General features: G+C 38.3%; 1 protein-coding gene across 1 annotated transcript; it reads left to right on the top strand.

Annotated features, from left to right (window-relative positions):
* Nucleotides 1-1,144: 1,144 nt before the first annotated feature.
* Nucleotides 1,145-23,013, top strand: PRPF40A (PRP40 pre-mRNA processing factor 40 homolog A (S. cerevisiae)). Its single transcript, XM_010082873.1, has 25 exons — nt 1,145-1,282; nt 4,249-4,329; nt 7,304-7,334; nt 7,576-7,598; nt 9,397-9,474; nt 9,577-9,687; nt 10,136-10,256; nt 11,538-11,562; nt 11,922-12,233; nt 13,056-13,164; nt 14,084-14,148; nt 14,768-14,932; nt 15,602-15,710; nt 16,823-16,973; nt 17,672-17,805; nt 18,187-18,301; nt 18,461-18,552; nt 18,729-18,845; nt 19,360-19,497; nt 20,120-20,215; nt 20,912-20,998; nt 21,087-21,183; nt 21,282-21,343; nt 21,568-21,702; nt 22,863-23,013. The coding sequence occupies exons 1-25, from the start codon at nt 1,145-1,147 to the stop codon at nt 22,953-22,955; spliced, it is 2,685 nt and encodes an 894-aa protein (XP_010081175.1). The 3' UTR covers nt 22,956-23,013.
* Nucleotides 23,014-23,840: the final 827 nt, after the last annotated feature.

The raw sequence follows: 23,840 nt of genomic DNA, 5'->3' as shown, positions 1-23,840 counted from the left end.
GGTGAGCCGCGGGGCGCCTGCCCGGGCCCTTTGTGGGGAGCACCGGGGAGAGGTGCGAGGGCCTGGCGGGCTTCCGCCTGAGGAGGAAGTCCCGCCGATGGGCGTGAGGCTGAGGGGAGGCTCCGCCAGCGCCCTTCCCGCCCTGAGAGCCCCCTGCCACAGGAGGGTGACGAGCGATTCCCGGTTGGCAGGACCCTCAGAAAAGAAAGCGTGGTTACGCTCTGAGGAGGTTTTGAGGAAACGTTGTTCTACCTTGAGTGAATTGGGCAGCATCTGAGAGCAGGCAAGCTGGCACTGCGTGTCTTGTAGGAGCCAAGGATGCGGCAGGGGGCCAAGTGTGACATTCAGAAGTTTCAGACCTGTCTCATTGTTTGGGACTTCTTTGTGTCAGCTGTCCACTCTCAGCTTCAGAGAGTCTTCTGCTACAAAAAAGTAATAGAAAAATGGTTTTAAGTTATATTAAAAAAAAAGTTTCTTATTGTTTTCTAACATGTTTCTGTATGTGTATATTTAAGTTAGCTGTTCTTTAGAATAAAATGCTTTCCATGGTTTCTCTTAAGTACTCTTAGAGCTGTTGCTTCTGTCTAGAATGGAAAGCTCTTAATGTATTTTGGAAATATAAAAAAAAATAGGACAAAAATCTGTATCCATTTTTGTACTAGCAGTGTGACCATACCCAGTATTAGAACAGCAGCAGGGTTCAGGTTTTTAGGAAGGTATGGAGTAGGGGATGGTAGTCAGTGTGGAAGCTATTTCAGACCCGGACATCAGTAGCAAAAGATGATTTGTTTGTCTGATTGACTGTCCTGCCACGGGGCTACTTGCTTTAACCATAATTGTATGAAAGAGCATGCAGAAATAGTTGCATTTCTAAATTTAGTATGTTTTCCTGTGACAAACCATGAGATGATTTTTTTTTTCATTTGGATGTTGGTTTTGAAATTTTAAATGGATTTGTTAATTATGAGTAACTCTAGCTCTAGAGGACCTGCAAGAGTGCATGATCTTGCTTGCTGTTCTGAAGTATCAATCGAAAATTGCCCAAATCACTTTGGTATTGAGCATGTCTGTGTTATTAATACTTTTGTGGGGTTTTGGGGTGTTAGCTTCATGCTGATTTTTCTCTTTTCCTGCTCTCTTTCAGATGGGCCACCCAGGCATGCCCCATTATCCTCCCATGGGAATGCACCCTATGGGTCAGAGACCCCCGAATATGCCGCCAGTTCCTCATGGTATGATGCCTCAGATGATGCCCCCCATGGGAGGACCACCGATGGGGCAGGTAAGGCAGTTTTACAAGTTTGGGGTTTTTTTTCCCTTTCTTTCTTCCCATAATGATGTCAGACAATCCCTGAGGTAGGTAAGTCTCATACAGGAGCTTGCAAATGGTGAGGTTAATAATTCGGGGTATTTTATGGCACTCATAAAACTTTTCTCATTTCTAACAGGTAATTGATGCACCTCATGTGTAACTTTAATTGTAAATAACCATAGGTATGAATCCATAATTTGTTTTTTTTTATTAAAGCTTTTTGGTAGTTTTCTTTATATTTTGAAGAAATAAGGTCTTACTAATACATACTAGAAACATAAAGTAGTCATTCTTTTTAGAGGTAGTAATGGCAGAGAACTTCGTGTTTCTTTAGTTCTTGGCTAACTCTTATATCTATACAGACGAAATTTATAGGGAGATGCAAGGAAAGAAATAATTACAGTTTGAATTTTTGAAGAATTCCTTCTTGAATCCTAGGGAGTGGTTTATAGTTCTCTGTATATACAGGTGTTGCTAGTGTCATGTGGTATAAGGATAAACGTGGCCATTCAGATTGACAGGTGTGAACCTGGATCGACAGGTAGAGTAGCCAGAACCATATCCATGTTTTTTGCAAATTTAAAGCTTTTCTTTTCAGTAATCAAAGATTCTTTCCTCTGTGGGTTCTGATTAAATTCTGAACTTCTGAAAGAAGCAGTTCTCTTTCTGGATATAATAAATGTTCTGGTCATTCTACTTGTGATGACAGTTTGCATGACTAGCAACAGAGTGTCATCAACCAGACCAGAGCAGACAGAGGATGCCGAGAAAGATTAACCCTTTCAGAAGAGCCCTCAAAGTCATGCCAGCAACTCAATGTCTTCCTTTGCAGTACCTTGTTGGGTTTTTTTGGGTTGTTTTTTGGGGTTTTTTTAAACTGGTGTTTAAAGGCTTGAAGGGAATCTCTTCAGCATGGTTTTGCAGCCTATTAGAGCTTTTGGTGTAAAAATAATGCAGTTTTAAAAGAGAAGGAGGATTTGACCGTTACCATGATTAGCTAATAGCATGAGCTTTTGTGTGTGTTCATTAGAGGCTTAAATAGCAATTCTGTTTTATTCGTCTGTTTAACAGTTCTTTTGTAGCTTCTGTTCCACAGTTCTCACTTTCATGTATTGTGTATTTCAGTCTTTAATATTTTAGTGAGTAATATAGAGAACTTAGGACTTTTTGACAGACGTACAGCAAAAAGCTGAAGATAAATGCCTTGGCAGAGAGGAGATCAGAGGCTCAGTTACCCTACAGCTTTAAGGATGGTACAGGACAGTGATATTCTCACACCAGAAGTATCAGCCCATGTTAGCTTGTTTCCTTGAAGGATAAGCTCTTTCTTCCAGCAGATATCAGAGGTTTATTTGAGGCTTTGCAAGACGGGATCTTTTGCAGCTTGTTTTCTCCTTTCTGAGGTGAACCCTTGTAGGACAGATACTTTGCACAGATAATGGGAACAGCCTCTTGTCAGCACCATTCAGATGAAGGTCTTTTGGAAAAGAATTAGCTCTCCTTCCCATTTTTTTTTTTACTTTGCTGACTTTGCGTTAGTGTTATGCAGAAACCAAGCTGTGTGCAGGGTTTCTTCAGGACCTGAGACAGGGCTTTAAATGGTCCCGGAGCACCTTTAGTCACAAGTGTCGATGGGGCAAGAGTGCTTTCTTCTCCTGCTTCTACAGGATTGCGAGAAATAGGAGGGGTCGCCTTCCAGTCTTTCCTTCTTCTCTCACCCTCCCAAGAAAACCTTGTGGATTTGAGGGTGGAGCTGTAGCCCTACTACATACCCCTCTCTCCGCATGAGATGCAAGATGAGGAGAGGGGTGACCTGGTGCTCCCTGAAGATACAGGGGGATGGGGTCACTTGGCCAGCTTGCCAAGGACTGTAAAGGTAAAGGGGCATAACTGAAAGGCTGAACTGTGTTGATTTCTCAAGACCTGTTTGGGATGAGTGGCCAAAAATTCGTGTTCGTAATGACCTAGATTATGTATTTTATTCCTATTGCCACTTTTTTATGGCTTGTTAGTTCTTAACAAGCCACGATCGGCAAAAATAACAGGAAACGTACAAGGTATCAAACACTTTTTTGGTAGCATTTGGCACGTCTTTCCAGTGCATCCTTCAGTGATGTGTAACTTCTGTGTAACTATCCCTTTGAGACTGTAAGCATAAATATTTGAGCAAAAGATAGCTTGTCTGATTAGAGGTTCTGTGGTTTTGTGGTCTCACCAGACCACCCAACAAACTTAGATACAAGTCTAGACTCACTTTTCATTTTTATGTCCCCGTTACCAAGTTCACACTGTACGTGGTTTAATGTTGTATGTTTATATTAAGTGGTTTTTCCAAACCTTTAAAAAAAATAGTTCAGAATTGTTCTAGAGCTTTGGTGTTTACATTTAGTAGCTCTCTTCATCTTGAAGTTGTTTGCAGAAATTCTTCTAGTAGCCCTGTAAAGTGTTTCTTCCTATTTGCAGATGTAAGAAGAAAGGGAGACAGGTTGAAAACTGTCAAAAAATGTGAGCAGAACTGATCTTAGACTTTACCTTTCCTTTGTTTAGTTTCTTCTGTGTGGCCTTGGAATTTTGCAGAAGTCTTTCCCAACTTTTATTTTTCCTGCTTTAACTTGAGATTTTCAGTAATAGCTTATTAATAGATCACATATCATTTACTGTTGTTCTTTTGTACTTTCAATGGTCTTTTTTATTAATATTTCATCAGACTTTAGAATACCATAGACATGTTATTTCTAACGTCCATTTTGTACGATTGTGATGAAAGGAATCAGAATTTTACAAACCTATTTTACTTTCTGTTGCCAAGTGCTTTAAAAGGGTTTTTTTGGTTAAAAACTAGTACCAGATAGTTGCTATTAAATAATAATAAAAGGATCCTTTTATTTTATGTTTAAAATATCATAAAATCTATCTGAAATACTGTTTAATCATAGATGCCTGGGATGATGCAGTCAGTAATGCCTGGAATGATGATGTCTCACATGTCCCAAGCTGCTATGCAGCCTACGGTTCCGGTGAGTTTAACTTCACTTTTCTGGTGTTTAATGGTCTTTGTGTCAGTTGCTGTCGGTACTTCCATATGGGTATGTCTGTGTTTTCTTCAATTGGATTATGGAAAAGGTATTGCTAATTGCAGTGCAATTTTATGTAGTTCTTTAATTATTGTAAAAAATTAGATTTCTGTGAGAGGTAGAGCTAGTGGTACTTGATGTCCTGTGGCTTTTCATCAGTCTTTAAACTCCTCTCTGTAACTGCCTCTGCTTTTCCCTTCTTTTTTCTCTCTGCATTCTGCTTCCCAGAATGCATCCAGCACCCTTGTCCCTTACCTGCTTGTAGCTTGGCAGGAACCAGTGTGAACTCTGGCTGTTCGCAGGGAGGGCTAGTTGTCTGACCGCTATATAACTGATTTTTAATAAAAGTTTCTGAAATTCAGCACATTTGCGATCTTCACTAAAGTTTGCTGAAATCAGTAAAGGTATGAAGAAGTTATTTGGGTGGAAATAGGGAAGAGTTAACAGATATTACAAGTGAAGTCTCTCTAAAGTGGAAAAGGCTAAATTTCTTTCCTATTAACATAATCTTTTTGGAGATTTAAAGTAACTATAGGACATCCACGTAAAAACAGTTTTAGCCACATAAGTTTAGAAGTAAATTTTTTTTTTTTTGTTTTCTTACCATGCAGATAGTACATCCCTAAGTCAGATTTCCTATAGTGCTAAGGACAAAACATTTGCTGTTGCTTTTGGTGATTATTTTAAAAAATAAGTTGGTTAATGCTCCACTTTTTTCTTTTTTTCATTAAGGGTTTGCTGAAGGAGATCTTTTAATTCATCTACTAGATATGCTATGTGTAACCAGATGTAATGTGTTAAGTACTCCATCTGCCCTCTGGAGTAATGAAAGATCGCAGAGATACTTAAGTTTCTGCAAGATAAGTACAGAAGGGGCTGTTAGGAAAAGGATGTAGTGTCACCTTGACATGTACTAGATGATGAAGAATTCATACCAGAGCAGGGATGCTAATTATCTTAACCATGAAGAAAAACCTTAAGTTTAGTGTTTGGGCTTTATCAGACACTAGAGAATCTTCCTGTTAGTTACAAGTTTGTTTCTCACTGCTGGTGTCTGTTTAATCAGAGATGTGAGTGTATGTTACACCCTTAGTGTAATGTAAGTAAAAGCCAGTAACTCCTCTGGCAAATTGCTGGGAACTGTGCTTCATTAGTTCTCGTGCTCACGTAGGTACTTACTGATGCACTAAATATTTTAGAAGCTATCAAACAGGAAGGATGGTAGTGATTTTCCTCCATTTCCTGTACAGAAGTTGTTACAAATTTCTGACAAGTGGTGCTCATGGAAAATTTTGAAAGAATTTCAGACCTTCAGAAAAATAAATCTTTAAAATATTGTGGTCAAAAGAAACTTAAAAGGGGAGGGAGGGATCAGCACTAAAATCAGTCTCATTTTGAATTTTACTGTGTATTTGTACGTATCATGGCAAGAAGGCAGATCACTTGGTTTTCTAATACTGGATTAGGAATAAATTTGGATTGAATTAAGTCTGTGGATATATGGTATTTAGGAGACAAAGCAGCGTGGCACAGGGCTCCAGCCTTTAATTTTGCCCTCAGACCTCTCGGGAGTGACAGCAGGACCTCACACCTTTTTGCATGTGTATGAGAAGGCATTTGTCTGTCCTGGCAGCATTCTCATACCTCTCTGCTGTCGCTTGAGTCCCACAGCCTGGAAATTGTTTTAGAAATAAAAGAATTGTATTACCACCATTTAAAATAATTTGTCAATGAGTAAAAAATCGTGACCTTCTTTGCAGCCCTGATGATTTGCGTGGTAAACTTTGTGAGAATATTGACTTGTTATAGTTTTGGCTGTCTAATGGAAAATACTTTCTCCAAGTGTAAAATGTAATCTAAAGCTCAGTGAAGGCAACTGGGTGATTTGTTGCGATGTCAGGGCTGTTTGCCCTGTTCCATCCAAGCACGGTGCTCTTTCAGACCACTCCCAGGCAGGTTCACTATCTCTTTTGTGATCTACGGAGGTGTTTACTTCCAGAAAGCTGATTAGAACCAGTGTAATTCCTAAAAATGATTATTTCAGTCGAATTAGTGCTCTTACAAGACACAGCAAGTTAGAATGGAATTTGGAAAAGTAAACATAGGCACAAGAAAAGAAGCTTGTTAGAAGGATTTCTTACTGGAGACATAAATTTAACTATAGCCTTGCTTAACTGACAGTACTTAACAGGCGTATGCACACACACAGAGTAGCTGAAATATTTAATGTATAGAATGCACTTCGAAAGCCTAAAGTTCGTTGACGATTCACCTGGTTTAGTCCTATTGTATACCATCAAACATAATTGATCCAATGTAATTTCTGTTTTTAACAAATTTTGCTGTTTTATTTGAGGAGGTTTTTTGTTAATCAAGTTTGTAGAAGAGAGCTGAATGATAAACCCTAGCAAAAGATAAACCTGCAAGCTATATTTTTGCCTACAGAAAAGAAATAAATTGAGAAAACTCTGTTTGAATTCTGTTAATATTTTTCCTTAGTTTGAAAGAATTTCAAAAAGCTCTGTAAGAGCTGTGGTTATTTGCAAGCAGTTTTATGAATGCAACAAATTCAACACTATTACATTCAAAGGCTTATGCCACGTAATTAGAAGCCTACTAAGCTGCTCCAGCAGAAATTCAGAATCTCATTTTTTTTATTTCCTCCCAGCCTACTCATTTGGGAGATAAAGATGGGTACATGGAACAATGGCAGGGGACCCAGGTGTAGTTTATTGTATGTATTGCCTTTCTGAAAAGTAGCTTGATAACTAAGTGGGCGACGGGAAGCTAGTAATTCATATTCAATGCAGTAGAACATTTTGTTGCTGAAAGCACTTGTTTGGATATGTAGTGTATTTATCGACGATTTAATTACAATTGCACTCAGTACTTAAATGTCTTTTGATTGTTTCTACAGCCAGGGGTGAACAGTATGGATGCGCAAGTAGGTAAGTATAAACTGTTTGTTACCATTTCAAAATATTTCACCAAAATTAGATGAAGTATTAAAAAAAATTATACTTTTTTGTAAAGTGTGATTTAACATTTCAGTAACTGACATCTTTATTGATTCCCAGAAATTTTATTTTTCTTTCAAGCATTGATTAATTAGAGTCTTTATATAGAAAAATAAAGCAACCAAACTCTTTTTGATTTTTTTTTTTTTTTTTTTTAAATTTTATTTTTTAGGTGTAACACCTCCTGGAACTCAGGTATGTGAAAGCCACAGTTCTAGAAGATTGCAGTGGCGGTGTGGTGGTGTCCATACATGGCTTTACAGGTTTAAAAGAAAATCTTGTTATCTATTTTTCTTCTCATATAGAGCTTCTTTGCTTAATTGACTGTCACTCTGTAATTAATGTTACTAGTTAAAGTAGGTGTGCTTTCTCTGCTGTTTCCACTAATTTCTGAGCATTGAAGCCTATTTATTTCTAGTTCTAGTATGCAGGACAGCAACCTGCTTACGTTTGGGTAACTTTTTTGTGTGTTACGTATTAATAAATATCTTGCTTTGGCAGTTCTAATGTGTATAGCAGAATTCGATAGGCAATGATTAAATCTTCCTTGCTGTTTCTTAATGCAGCTCCGCATAGCAGGAGAAGCCAGGTCAAGGTTCTGGTATTGTTCAGTCCCGTGTGATTTATTGGAAGCCTTACTACCATTGTCAGCTTACTGAGAGTTTTGTTACCAAACACTTTAGCAATAAAAATAGAATAGCCTATATAGTTACCCATAATAATTTATGGCTGTGGTTTTTGAAGAATATAAAATACTAACTTCAAAAGAGTGGTTATCACCACTCTGATAAATTCTGCTGCTTGTTGGTAGTTTGGCTGAACTCTCTTCCCCCCACCTCCCACCCCCAATGTCTTGACATTACTTGAAATTTGCTTTTGTTTGTCTTTCCTTACATGTTTGTGGGAACACAGCATAATTCAGTAGCTTCAGTAGGAATAAATATTGGGTAGGTTGCATGGAAGGTGATGTAATGTAGGTTGAACTTGTAAACAGGATGGTGCCTTGCAGGCCAAAGGTACTTCATTAAGTGGTTTTCGGTAGTCTTCCACCTTTCCGTCAGATGGGAAATTGCTGATGGAACAGAACTGGTGCTTTATAACCCAATATTGAAATTTTCAAATTGTGAATTACTGGAAGTAATCTCAAATTTAAAATTTGTCTTTCATGGCACCTTGAATGACTGTGAATAACTTTCTGTCACTATCAGATTTCTATTTAAAATTTTGTAAATATTAAATTACTTCTCTAGGAGAGATCCCATTTACCTTTAGTTTTCAAGATCACGAAGAAAACAGTTTGGCTAGAGAACTAAGAGGCAGAATCTGTAAAAATAGCCATGCGGCCTTAAAGATACCCCTTTGTAAGTTTTTTGTTGTCGCTTTGAAATTTGGGGACCTTGTACCTGGCTTAATTATTAAATATCTGTGAGTATCAGCTGTGCTTTTATTTCTACGGGATTTGCATTCTGTGTGATTGAGCAAGGCAATTGGACCTATGAGGAACTTGTTTCTCCCTGGCCATATCCAGTAACTGAAAGAGTAGATGGCTCAAGTGTATTCCACCAGCCCTAACTCCAGGGAGTTTATGTCCCCTCTCCATGAAAAGCCCTAGCAAGGTCATTCTGAGTTCACATTTAACGCTTAAAGTCAGAATCTTCTTGAAGCAGATCTTTTCTTAGTTTTGAAAACATGGTGTGCTTCTGGGACTTTCAGTTGAAGGTGTTAGGGTCCGATCATTCACTTTTTCTTTCTTTTCTGCCTGTAACTGGCTGCCTTGGATTGCTGAGCGGGAGGGGGTGTGAGAGACTCTTGGTAGCTCTTGTCACAAAGAGGTAGTTTCTTCAAATCAATACCGACTCAAACGTGTTTAGGTTTTGGCTTGCTGTCTTTCCTTTGCTGCTGAATTACTTGGTGTATTTACTATACACATTCAAATGAAAAACAAATAGTAACCAGAATGTCTTTTCAGAGCTCTGTTTTGTTTCGCCCTCAGACAACACATCCTGTAGTTTGTGCAGCCCAGCAAACTGCCACGACCAACAGCTCTGTTAATGAAGACCACTCTAAACAGGTTTATTTGCTTTTCACTTGTATTTAACTTTTTCATGGCTTTTGATGGCACCTGGGTCAGCAATTACTGTTCGTCATTAATGGTATATTTTGTTTTTCCTAGAAATCTACATGGACAGAGCACAAATCACCTGATGGAAGAACATATTACTATAATACTGAAACAAAGCAGTCCACCTGGGAGAAGCCAGATGATCTCAAAACGCCTGCTGAGGTAAACTGAATTCAGATTAAGATTACTGTACTGTCTGAGTTTGTGTGAACGCAAGAATTTACTAGCGTAACTATCATGAAGGAGGATAGCTCTACCAGTCGATTATTATTTTTCCAATGGGAGCAAACAAAATAAATGTAGCAAAAATGTTTATGTAGCATTCTTCATGTTGTTGGAACTTGAGGCTGCAAAATGGACAAAACACTCAACAGTTTTAAATATTTTTTAGATAAATTTTCCGTACTATAAAGGTGGCTTTCTTTAATATTTGGTAAGTAATGTGCTTGTTTATTACTAGGGAGGATTTTCCTTGGAAAGTATGTGCCTTGTATTCATGGATCCTTAAGTTATTTCTTAGTGTAGTGTTTATGGCTCTTTTCTAGCTATACTTTTAACTTTAAAACACCAATGTAAGTTTGGTTTTATGTTTTTGTTTTCTTTCCATTAGCAATTGTTGTCTAAATGTCCCTGGAAGGAGTATAAATCTGATTCTGGAAAGCCCTACTATTATAATTCCCAAACAAAGGAATCGCGCTGGGCAAAACCCAAAGAGCTTGAGGATCTTGAAGGTAATGTTAACAAAAGTGAGTAGGGAGGGTGGCAGTGAGTTGCAAGCTATGCATAGGCATGACTTTTGGCAAAAACTGGTATCAAAGCGTAGCAGTCAAACTTCTGTTAGAAATTAGGTCTATTGAAATAAGCTGTTTGTAGTACAGTTAACGCAGTCTGAGATTTCTATGGAGCAGCCTTGTCTCCTGTGTCCTCCTCACCATCCCCTGTTCCACTGTACCCTTAGTTCTTCCCTCTTTATGTGGCAGCAGCATCAGCTCCCCCTCGTGTCCCCAAACAGGTGAATTAGGATGTGACCTGCTATGGCTTGTTCAGGGCTATGTGCATGCTCTCTGTGGGCAGCAGGTAATGCTTCGAGTCTTTCTTCATTTTAGGGCTGTTGCAGGATTTGACTCTTACTTAGCCACACATCCTTTGGAAACTTATAGGAAGTTGGGATTTGTGAAGTAGTTCAGGTTGATGGGGGAAGACGAGAGGCAGAGGGGTGGTTGTACTAATCCTCATTCACTTGGGAAACCGGGGTAAAAGGGTCCTGGCCTCTGTAACATGGACAGCTTATAATTGAGTAAGAACTACATTTTGTTTTGGTGTCTTGGAAGAATTTTGAAAACAGTAATATATTTAATACTCCAAGCAGTAGTACTGGCTGTCTGCTGAAAGATAAAACTGTATGCAGGGCTTTCCTTAGGTATCAATTTGCTTTTAATTTTTGACAAAAATTACTTTGAGAAACTATGATGTGGAAAAAATATTACAAATTTTTTATTGCCTGACTGTTTTATAAAGGCAGTGTCCCCTTTTGTTGCAAACATCATATGATGCTGTGCTCCTGTTTTTCACTTTTATCATCGTTTTATTTGGTATTGCAAGGGAGATGAGATCTTGAAAAATTTACAAAATCAGCTGGGGTAAGATGAGTGTTTGAAAGAATGCTTCGAAGAAAAATGCATCAGTGACTGTTGAAATAAAAAAGAAGGAAAGGTCTGCTTCAGTAGCTTGACTTTGTTCTTTCAACTAGTCTTCTAAAGTTGAGATAATTACTTTAAACCAGGAAGTCATTCTTTATATACCCTAATCTTTATTCAGTGGAATTTCTAAATTTTGTTTTAGTCTGAATTGATTTCAGTCTTTAAAGGGCACAAATATTAAAATTACTGATAGTAACAAAAATATTTAAAGCTATCCTTTTACTAAGCTGTGTTAAGAGTAGCTTTTTACCATGGATACATAAAGTATTTTTGAAGCTGTATTTTGATTGTTTTTTCCCCTTTCTCCTCTAGCAATGATTAAAGCTGAAGAAAACAGGTATGTTTTTAATGCTGCCTATTATTTCTTAATAATTGGATCTAGTCCTTGAATCTTAAAACATGCTTGTTGCAGCTTTTCATTCCAAATAATGGCTTAAGATAAATAAACCCAAATAATGCATTCTAGGTTTCTTTTTAGCTGAAATGATTGATCTACATGGATACACAGTTTCAGTAAAGCATTTCCGTTCTCTGAGCTGAGACTGTTTTGTGTTCTGAGAAATCTTTGTAACTAGACCTAAACCTCTCATTTCATAGTTTATTAACTTTATTAACTTATTTAAAGTATGGGTTTCCCTAAACCATTAAGTTGTCCCACGCTTGTATGTGACTCCTCCTGGTTTTTGATGTCCATAGCACAAAGCCGGAAGAGTCCACTCCAGCGACATCTGCTCCAGCTGCTGCAGCAGAAGGAGCGAACACCACCACCACAGCCACAGCTGCTGCCGAAACTGCTGCGGCCGTTACCACCACTGCTGCTTCTGCAGCAGCAGCGGCCCCCGAAGCAGAAACTGCTGCAGCTGCTTCTGTGGTAGAAAATGAGGCTTCTGGCACAGCCGCAGCTGAGGAACAGGGACAAGCAACTTCTGCCTCTGCTGCACAGGAACAGAGCGCAGAAACTGCAGCTAGCGCAGCAGACGATTCTTCCAAGCAGGAGGCCTCAGCAGAGTAAGTGAAATGACAAAGCACGTGGCTTTGCCGCAGTTTTGTATTTCTTCTAGGATCAAGTTTATCTTCAGTTGTAGGTGGCTAGGCTTCTTTGACAGTTAGCAGTTTCTTCAGTGAAACGTAAGCGTGAATCAATGGCAGCAGAGAAGAATGAGTAAGAAAGAGAGGAAGAAGTATTAAATCTATTTTTAGAAAAATTAATGCCCTCCCTTTGCCAGCCCTCTCCCAGAGATCTTAAACCCTTTGGAGAGCACTAGTGGCATGAACATTTCATAAATTTTCAAGAGCTGTAAGTTTCCTGGGATAACATTACATGCTTACCCTGTGTGTTTCCTCTTCCATAGATCTGTGCAATTGGCTGCCTTTAGAAGGAAAATGTAATACTAAACAGATCTTTATCTGTCCCACCAGAAATTAGATCCTTTGGGTTTTACTAATGGAGAATTGATTAAGTGGAGAACTATAGCTTATGATTTTTATCATTCAAACAAAAAAGAAAGATGCTCAGGGGGATTATAGCCAGCGGCAGATAATTAAGGGCAAGAGGCATATTTTTCAGCACTCGCTTTTATATTTTTATAAAATATAAATATTCCTGCTAAATTTCAGCATTATATTTTAGTGAATCACTTCTAGATAGCTTGAGCACGTAGCCAGCTGCATAAGTGATAATACTTCTCTGCAATAGTTTGCTTTTTTGATCAGTTGTGTATGGTGTCTGTAAGGAAAAGTCCTGTACAAATTGGGGTGGTTATCATGACTCTTCAGTGGCTCTAACTTAGAAAAAAATGCTTAAATAATAAAATTGATTTTTGTATATAGTGCTGCTTCAAAGAAAGAGGATGACGATGCCCAACCAGTTAAAAAAACCTATACATGGAATACAAAAGAAGAAGCAAAGCAAGCATTTAAAGAACTGTTAAAAGAAAAGGTATTTCAATCAACTATTCTTAATGTTTTATTGAACTACAAAAGCTGCATTTGCCAGAAATTGCTAGATTTGGTTTTTTTGGTGAAGAATTTCATTGTTGTGGAAGAGGACTTCTCTACTAGACAAGAAATGAGGGAAAGGAATGCTACAGTGAAAACAATACATAGTTTTAACTTTTTTTGCAGCTCTTTGGGTGAGTGGGGAGGTGTTGAGTTTTCATCAGGGCTCTCAGTTCAGTTTTTTCCTCATTTTCTTCCTTTTACGTGTTCCTCACACTGTAATGCAAACTTGTAATCTGGTCTTTGTCCAAAATTCAAACTGGAACAGTGAGTGATTTGACGGACAGCTTCACTAGAGGTCCGTATGGAAAAAGGACAAACTGTTAGATATAATATGCAGCATTTACATAAGTTAGTATGATTTGAAGACACGTTCTTTTTCCCTATGACGTAGTACTTCTAAAACTGTATTTAAGTGTTGTGGAAATTACAGTCACCAATATTTTTGTCTGACAGTGAGGTACATTCCTAATAAAAGTATTGCCTGATCGTCTGAGCCCTCAATTTTTTATCTTTGTTTTAAAGATGAGGATGAAGTGGGAGTAAAATGAGTCTGGCTTTGGTTTTCCCTCAAAGTATATGAGATCTGTTTGTGTTTTAACTAGTGAGTCAACATAGTTGTATAGTAGACAAACTTCCAGAAGAATTTATTGTAGAAATGGCACTAGTCCCAAAAGTACTTTGTTTCCTTTTCCATGTTGACTGTTAATAAAATGTTTTAAAAAATTGTGACGAAGAATGTTGTCTTAGCCCGGAAAGTGTAGAGCTTTTTTTTTCCTAAGGGCTGTTTTTGTAAGGAATCTGTCAATGTTGGATGTTGGTTCCATATCTGACTAGTTAATAATTTAATGTCTTCACAGCGAGTACCATCCAATGCTTCATGGGAGCAAGCTATGAAAATGATCATTAATGATCCTAGATACAGGTACTGCTTGATTCTTTCTTCATTACATTTCTGCACAAATACTATTTTGGTTAGTTTTACTGATGTAACTTTTAATTGTTTTAATAGATATTGGTGTGTTTGTGAATGTGTACCATTGTCAGGGAACTTTGTTCCTTTACTACATAAAGAAATGCAAGTCCTAGTCTTAAATTTTTAATTTGGAAAAAATGTGGCAGTTGTATTTTATGCTCTTTAAATTATTTTCTTGGGAATAAAAGCACACATTTACAATGACAAAGCTGAAGACTTTCTAGGTTGCCTTTTTAAATGGGTGGCTGCTACAAATGTAGGCAGAAAAGTGGTTGATATTTATGATAGAAACAGGATTGGGATGTGAAATGTGTAAATGCAGCCTTAAAGCATGTGTTTTATTATTTACTGAATAGGTACTTGTTTTTATTGCTTTTTTTGAAGTTATTTTCCATAATACTAAGGGAGAGACAGAGTGATGACTGGCCATTTAGATTATATTTCATTTTGTCTTAAAGATCTGGATTATTCAAATCTGTTATCTTTTGGCTCTTTGGTTTTGTTTTTCTAATTTAATTTAATTCCCTTTTGTATAATTGACATTGTTTTCTTTTTCTTTGACATAAAGTGCTTTGGCAAAATTAAGTGAAAAAAAGCAAGCCTTTAATGCTTACAAAGTTCAAACAGAAAAAGAAGAGAAAGAAGAAGCAAGATCAAAATACAAAGAAGCTAAAGAATCTTTCCAGCGTTTTCTTGAAAACCATGAAAAGATGACATCCACAACAAGATACAAGTAAGGCAGTTCTTAAGTGAAGTTCCAGCCTTCCGTAGCTTGCTCAGTTAATAATCAAATCTTGCTGGCTTGCTCTTGGTGAATGCTAACCTTTGTATGCACTCAGCTTGGAAAAGCCTATAACTAAAAATTTTATAGGAACACAAATATTCTCATTTTTATAGGCCCAGGCAAAAAAAACAACTCAAATGAGTGGTGTACTGATCATAATGGGGTGAACTTATAATGTAAAACTCCTCTTATTGTATTTGCCCTTAAGAACAAAGTAGTTCTGATAGCTTGTTCGTGGAAGTTCATGCCCAAAGGGAGGTATGTCTAATAAGTTTGTTGCTGACAATTTTGCAGATCTGATTTCGTGTAATGTTTGCTAGAACAGTGAGCTGAACATGAGCCCTCGGATAAAAATACTGCTGTAATGCACTGCAGGTGAACTTGCACTTCTACAGAGAGCAGTGTGTAGTGGTATCAGGTTTAACTTTTAGCTGTTTCCTTTGTTTATAAGAGATAGAAAGGTGTCACAGAAGAATTTTCCCAAGAGGGGAAATTAGGAAGATGTCATACAAAAGCAGTACTACTTACAACAGAGTTCATTAGTGTTACTGTAAGCCAGTTGGACAATTCAAGTCAGTATTCACCCGTAAGTGATTGCTTTTTCTTTGTTTTGTACAGAAAAGCTGAACAAATGTTTGGGGAGATGGAAGTCTGGAATGCAATATCTGAGCGTGACCGTCTTGAAATTTATGAAGATGTCTTGTTTTTTCTGTCTAAGAAAGAGAAGGTAATTTTTTTTCAAACTTATCTTTTCATTTATTACCTGTGAATTAATTCATACCTCTTAGTCAAGTCATCTTGTGAGCAATGCAGATCTGAGTGGTGTTCAGGGACAGTCAGCAGCATCAAAATGCTGACAGCAGAGGAGGAATCTGTAGGAAAGGCACAGAGAACCAAATGAGAACATTCCTGCATTAGTGTGAACTATATACTGCTTACAGATCAGTTTACCCTCTCTCCAAAGGTAGAGAGAGAGAAAAGAACAGAAGGGAGGCAAGGTTTATCAACTATGAGACACTATAGAGAGGGGTCTCCAGTTTAGCAAAATGTGATGCAGCAAGAGGACAAGGAAAAAAACATTGGTGAAGCTCTTCAAAACTATGACTGATTTTGTGGACATGAATTTGGAGACAGTTATTCCTTATTTCTCTTTACACAGTACATAAGGGGTATTCAACAGAGTTAGCAGGTGATGAATCCTTACCTAAACAAATTACTGGAAGTTCTGTTTCTGCACAGTACACAACTGAAATTGTGGAACTAACTGCTCCAGGGTAACATTTTGGACATCAAAATTTCCTGAAAAGCAAACAGGCAATTAGAAACAAATTGTGTAGCAAGACTATTTCTGCAATTGATATAAGCAAGACTAGAGTTAAGGTCCACACTTGCTAGAAAAGCAAAAGAGACAGAAAGAGGTCAGCAATCCAAACAGAAAAAAAAAAAAAAAAAAAAAAAAATCATAGAAATTGCCTGCAGTTAGGTCATCTAGTTTAGATCTGCTCTTCGGCAGCACAGTGGGCCATAGTACCTTGCTGCAGCACTGGCTGTGTACTGAATGACCTAGCAGTTTCCTAGCAGTATCTCTAACAGATGAGCACTGTTTCATGAGCTTGGCACATCTATCGGGAACAGTCAGAGACAATAGTACCAAAGCGGTTTATCTGTGGATGCAAGCGATAATAGTACGTAAAAATTGTATGTAGGTCCAAATTGTATTATGTTGCTTTACACGTAGATGAAAGGTTAATTTGTGTTTTCTTGGAAAACATGCTTGAGGGGTCATGGTTTTTTGTCTATTCAACCTCGGATTTTTTTAAAAATGTATTTTTTCCTTAGGAACAAGCCAAACAGTTACGGAAAAGGAATTGGGAAGCTTTGAAGAACATACTAGATAACATGGCTAACGTCACTTACTGTACTACCTGGTCAGAGGCTCAGCAATATCTGATGGACAACCCTACGTTTGCAGAAGATGAGGAACTTCAGAGTATGTAAAAAGTCTATGCATTTCTTTTGGAAGAGGGAATGGATTTGTCTTTAGCAGCAAAGATTCCTGACTGGGTATGGCTTGCTCTTGCCTAGTCCAGAGTTGCTGTGACAGCTGATAAAGCAAAGGACATCCTTTTCATAGGGATTGAATTACCTTAGCAGTTGGTAGCATCTGAAATCTGAAGAATTCTTTGACAAAGTAATCCATGTTGCAAATATTTCCACCACTTCCTGCTAGACTGAGGACCTGCTGTGTTTGTTTTTCTAGGAAAAGTCGTTGGTTTTGCTCTTCTAGAGTAAGAAGGGAGTTTTTCCATGATGAGCACGTTTTTCTTATAAATGAGTTGATCCTGTATTTTAAGAGTAGCGTATGCATTTACACAACTGCTAAAGCATTTGACAAAGATACTCCATGTTCTTAAGATACCTGTGGTAATGCGGGGAGATGCACAAGTGCTCATCCACAATACTTTTCTTATAAAGGTTTCGGAGCTTTGTATTGCCAATTGGTAATTTATCTGGGCGGGGGGAGGCTGGGTTTTTCTGCTGCACAGGTCTCTGTATATTTCACTGAGCGGTGAAACTTCGACTCGCAGTAACAATTAGCAACCATCATCTCATAGGGAGAAACTTCCTGTAGGTAGTGGGAAGAAATATCTAATTTTTACTCTTATCACTGTTGTTATTTGTTGCTAGACATGGATAAGGAGGATGCACTGATCTGTTTTGAGGAACATATCAGGGCATTGGAAAAAGAGGAGGAAGAAGAAAAACAGAAAAGTTTGCTTAGAGAAAGAAGGCGGCAGCGGAAAAATAGAGAATCGTTTCAGGTTGGTGGACTTTCTTTTTCTGTCCTAGACTTGTCATGTGATTAGATATTCTATGTTTTTTTTCTTTCTTCGGATAGGCTAATGGATGTGTATAATGCCTCAGTTAGCAGCATTGTAGCATTTTGTCTGCTGTAACTGTTTGCCAGCAGGCTGCAAGAGTAGGGGAAAGCAAGAGGAAATAGATTTGAATGGAAAGAAAAGACAACAGGAACATTGTAAATGGTGGAGGAAGGCAGGAGGAAATGATGATGTAAAAAATGATTTTTCAATTGCATTTTAACAAAAATGAAATTCCAGTGATCAAGACTACCCATTCCAGCCATTATCCAAGTAAAAGTGTGATGAATGTCTACAACTTTGCATTTTACTTCTATTTTGTAGCTATTTTTAGATGAACTGCACGAGCATGGACAATTACATTCGATGTCCTCTTGGATGGAGTTGTACCCAACCATAAGCTCTGACATCAGATTCACTAACATGCTTGGTCAGCCGGGTAAGAATACTGTCTCTTCCCACCCTGTAGAAAGCAAGGTAAAGGTCCTGCATTTGGGGCAGAGTAGAGCAGGGTTATCTGTATATTTTTTCTAAATGTTTAAAAAAATGCAGCTCTTTTATTAGAGCTAGCTTTTGACTTATCTAGTTTTTTCATCAGGATCAACAGCACTTGATCTTTTCAAGTTCTATGTTGAAGACTTGAAAGCACGTTACCATGATGAAAAGAAGATAATAAAAGATATCTTAAAGGTGAGAGAGGAAAATGCTCCATTATGTAGTTTGTTCTTTTAATGACAAATAATGTCATTCAGGTGAACTCTCTGCTAGTGGGAGATGGGATTTCACATTGTGTTAATGTCGCGTGCATTAGCACTGAAATGGGAGTTTCTGACGTACCTGATGCTAAAGATGACATTTTCTTACAGGATAAAGGATTTGTGGTTGAAGTGAATACTTCTTTCGAAGATTTTGTTACGGTCATCAGTTCAACTAAAAGAGCTACTACTTTAGATGCAGGAAATATCAAGCTGGCTTTCAACAGCGTAAGTATTAATATATAGGAATGTTCGAAAACTTATATAAAATCTCTTGTAAAAACCAGAATCGGCACTTATTTTCACTGTATTGCTGTTTCATAATATTTGAGAGAGATGCTGTGCTGTAGAGTTGCTTATCCTGTTATTAGTTCCCAAAATAAAGATTGCAGAGGTATATCTTTATTCAAAGCATGAACATTTCAGCTTGAGAAATTCTGTGGTAGGAATTAAGTAATATTCTCCAATTTACATGTAACTTTTCTCATCAGAGATTTTTTGTGTCTGTGTGTTTCTGTAGTTCCAGCTTGCATCATGTAACTTTGTTTTAGATTTTGTTAGGGAAACAGCAGTTGCATGCTTTAAAAATAAAGTAATTGGTTGATTTTCCTGTACCCAAGTGGCAAATAGAAAACTCTAAAGGTGAACTGTCGTTGGGCTTTCCAAAAGTTGCATTAAACTGAATTATTAGTCTTCGGTTTTGATACCTTTCAAATGATCTTACAACTTCTGTTTGATATAGCTGCTAGAAAAGGCAGAAGCCCGTGAAAGAGAGAGGGAAAAAGAAGAAGCTCGCAAAATGAAGCGGAAGGAGTCTGCCTTCAAGAGTATGTTGAAGCAAGCTACTCCTCCCATTGAATTGGACGCTGTCTGGGAAGATGTATGTATTGTCACTTAATTATGAAAGTCTTTCGAAATACGTTTAACAGGCTGCTGCATGCTAACGCTTTTATAAATAAACCTGATTCTCTAAGCTCTTAGTGTTTCTGTTTATATAATTTAGACCCATAAAAATTGTCCTGTAATTTCTTACGTATAATTTGAAATTTGATGTGAATAACTTCGTTCTATTGACACTGTCGTTGAATATAATTTAAAACAAAAGCCAACCCTGACACCTCCCCCTCAAAACTAAGCACACAAAACCCCCAGACTTAATTTAAATGTAGATAAAGCACTTGAGTTAAAAGTCTCCAGCTTTGTTCGGGTAAGATAACCTTTAAAAACCTTTCCTCTCAAAGCACACTTTGTATAAAAACTTGTGCTTTAACAAGCTTGCGTGGCTTAAATGGCATCTGCAGGAAAAAACAGTCTGTTTCTTCTTGCCTCCAGCTGAGTTGTACTGAAGACCATTTTGTTTGTGCGGCTGGCATAAAAAAAGTTTAGCTTTGTAACAGTGCAGTGGCTTTTTCAACTGCTGAAATCCTCTTTATTATTTTTTTTGTTGTTGTTTCTGAATGGCTGTATTTCATATTACTATTTCATTGCTATTCTTCTTATAGATCAGAGATAGGTTTGTGAAGGAACCAGCCTTTGAAGACATCACTCTGGAGTCTGAAAGAAAAAGAATATTTAAAGATTTCATGCATGTACTAGAGGTAATTATTACTCTATTTTTTCATGATTAGACAATATACCAAAAAAATTATTGTTTCTTGCTGTGATTTCGTACAAAACATGATGAAAGTTCTGCACTATTTTGTTCGCTACAAATCTGAAACTTCAAAAACATGCCAAGCTCTGCAGATGTACTTTTTTTTTCCCCCCCACTGTAGTCAATTTTTTGCTGATGTGCAAAAGGGATGATGTAGTTTAGTTTCATTCTTAACTTTTGGATGGGCCTCGCTAAGAGTTAAACTGCAGAAGTCTTGACAAGTCATTCTTGTTAACTAAGGTGCCGTTTTTTCCTAGATAATGCTTTTGCAGCACATGTTATTTGGGTCATTTGTAAGAGATTTTCAAATGGCTTAACTTCAGTATTTCAAATTTGGCAAAGCAAGGTACGCAGTATAGTCTAGGCTGTCGAGCAGGGGCTTTATTTGGAACAGGGATCTGGGTAATAGAAGCAGTGTGCTTCTACTTCTGAAGTTGCATGCTTCCTTGCTTCTAAATACTTCTTATTACAACTTTAACATGGCAATACTGGTAGCTGTTTATGGGGTTTGACACAATAAATGCTTGGTTTTTTAATTTATTTTTTTTTTAACCACTGCTAGCCAGAGATGAGAAACATCATTACCGTTTCTTGCTGTATCTTAGACCGATTATAACATTTGCCTTCTCTTGTACTCTAGCACGAGTGTCAGCATCATCATTCAAAGAACAAGAAACATTCTAAGAAATCTAAAAAACATCACAGGAAGCGGTCTCGGTCTCGTTCGGTAAGGTGTTTCATGATGTCTTAAAATCTGCTGTAACTATTCGTAACGCTGTCGTCTCGCTAATTGTTATGTCGGTTTGTATCTCAAGGGCTCAGAGTCTGAGGATGATGATAGCCATTCAAAGAAGAAAAGGCAGCGTTCAGAATCTAGATCAGTTTCCGAGCGTTCTTCCAGTGCAGAATCTGGTATGAGATTTTTTTTGTTTGTTTTTAAATTAGTGTTACTGTTTTATTGCTCAGTCTTTAGAATACTGATGTATTTTCGTTTCTTCCTATGTCTGCAGAGAGAAGTTACAAGAAGTCAAAAAAACACAAGAAAAAGAGCAAGAAGAGAAGACATAAGTCTGTAAGTGCAGTTAATGTGTTTGAGTTGGCTAATGGACAACTTGCCACCACTTGGTTTCTATTTCTGCAGGAGTTGATAGGACGTGCTTAATTATTAACAGCTTTAAGCAGTTTATCTGATATGGTCTATACTGAAATGAAGTCAGGCTTCTCTGAGATGTGCTTATTCTATAAATTATTAAATAATAAATTTAGTATTTAATAGTTTCCCCTTTATTTACACAGGATTCACCAGAATCAGATATTGAACGAGAAAAAGACAAAAAAGACAGAGAGAGAGAGAGCGAAAAGGATAGAGCTAGGCAAAGATCTGAATCAAAACATAAATCTCCTACTAAAAAACGCCCTGGAAAAGATTCTGTAAGTTTTCTTGTTTCCTTTTTTCTGATGCTTTGGGCTTTATGTGTCAGCAGGTTAATGTACAGTATGCAGGCTGTATAGGTGCACTTTGAGTAAGGTGCTACAGCTTTATTTATGTTCTGATTCCATTTATCTATAAAAAGGCACATATGTTCAAACAGAGCTTAATCATACAGGTCCTATAACCCTCATTTAGTGTTTTGTTACTGATGTGTGAAATTACTACTTGATTAAATGCCATTTATCACTGCTAATTGACGTAAAGTGTGAATGAGGCACAGGATTTTATGGACAGTACTGAAGCTTTGTCCCTGCTGTGACAAAGCCGTATTTGTGACTGAACTGCTGTCTGCTTGTCCATCCCATCGGCCAGATTGACCTCAAAAGAGACGAGCAGCACACCTGGTTAAATGTTTGAGCGACTGTGCAGCACCTGCTTTCCAAAATTTGAGTGGTGGCAGTGCTGGGCTGGTGCTAGGCTGACACTGTAAGAAAATCTTGGTGGAACAAAGTTCCACAATTCTTCTCAATCTCTTCTCGAGCTGGGAGGTCCTGTGGAAGCGTGACTGCAGTCCTGCGCTTTGCTGTGATGCTTCCATGCGTGCCTTGTTTTGGAAGGAGCTCAGAACAGTGTTTTCAAAGACGCATAAGTGTTTGAATGAAAAATATAAACTTCTTTTGGTTCAGTATCTTTGAGGTCTCTTTGGCAGGGAAATGATTTGCCTCACTGTGGTTATTTAGATGGTGCTGGTGGTGTCCTGGAGAACACCCCATTTGTTCCCCCTTCCAAGAGGAGATGGGAGGGCTGACTTTCCTTTTTATATTATCTTCTTAAAATAAGCTGCTCTGGCCTCCGGATGCCTTTGAAAAACCCCATTATGTGGCCCAACGCGGGCATCTTCTGTTGAGAACATGAACTCAGGTGTGACTAAGCAGACACAGTCTGCCAGAGGACCTCGGCTGAGCTTGCAGTTGCTCCCTTGCCCTCCTCGCTTCTTGCTCTGGCTGCTGCTGCTCTCAGGGTCCGTGAGGATGACACAGAGTTGTGCCCCATGTCCCCCAGCTGGCGTGTTCCTGCTGGGGCTGTGAGGGTGGCGGTGGGGTACTGATACCACGTGGAAATTAAATCGTCCTTACCCTTAACCTTGCTGTCTCTGCAGGGGAACTGGGATACTTCGGGCAGTGAACTGAGTGAAGGGGAGCTGGAAAAACAGAGGAGGACTCTTTTGGAACAACTGGATGAAGATCAATGAGAACGTTATTTATACCAACTATGTTTACATTGTGGCATAATAAAAGAAACCAATGTCTAATTCAGGACGTGGGTTCTGATATCCTGAGTTCCATTGTTGAAAGAACAGTGGGTTTTAATTTTACCCCATAAATCCATTCAAGTACTATTATTACTGGCATCAAATTTAGAAAAGTGAATGAAATTCTGAGTGCAAAGCCGAGTGGGCAGGATGGGGGCTCTGCTCGCCCCCGAGGGAGCCCTCAGAAGGGACCACCGTGATGGACGGCGTGTCAGTGCTCACTGGATCCTGTCTGCAGGCCCAGGGAAGTGTTGGCACCTTTCTAGCAAAGTAATCTCTTAAGTACGGTCCTTCCTAGAAAGGTAGTAACACTGGTGTTCCTGGCCACTGTAAGCAGATAAAATTTCCTTTTTAGAAAGAGATTCTTAATATAGTTTCTTGTGGTTTAATTTGTTTTTATTTTGGAAAGGGGAAGGCAATGGAAGGGGAGTAATCAATCCATTTCTTGATCTGTACTGCAAAAAAAATGCCAGCTCTTGGGATTGCTCTTCTGTGAACTGCGGCACTGGCCAAACCCGTTCTGAGCTTTTGTACGAAACAGAAGACTTGATTTCCTGGCTGAGAGTTGTGTTTAAGTACCGTCTCAGAGGGGATTTTTACGGTAAATTTTCAAAGCCCTGGCAACGCGGTCGATGGGTTGTGGTGCCAGCAGAGGGGGCTGCCTGCCACAGCTGCCTCTCACGTTCCGTAAAACCCGGAACAGCTGCGGGTGTTATTTCAGTGTTTATCTTCACGTTAAGAAAATTTAAAAATAAAAGTCAAATTGTAAATGAATTTCAATGTGTTGCCTTAAGAACCTGCTGAGGAATGTACCACCAGGTTTTG

This window comes from Pterocles gutturalis, unplaced genomic scaffold, assembly GCF_000699245.1.
Source record: "Pterocles gutturalis isolate BGI_N339 unplaced genomic scaffold, ASM69924v1 scaffold28106, whole genome shotgun sequence".
Lineage (NCBI taxonomy): Eukaryota > Metazoa > Chordata > Aves > Pterocliformes > Pteroclidae > Pterocles > Pterocles gutturalis.
The sequence above is the reverse complement of the archived record's forward strand: the minus strand, read 5'-3'. Positions and strand labels throughout refer to the sequence as shown.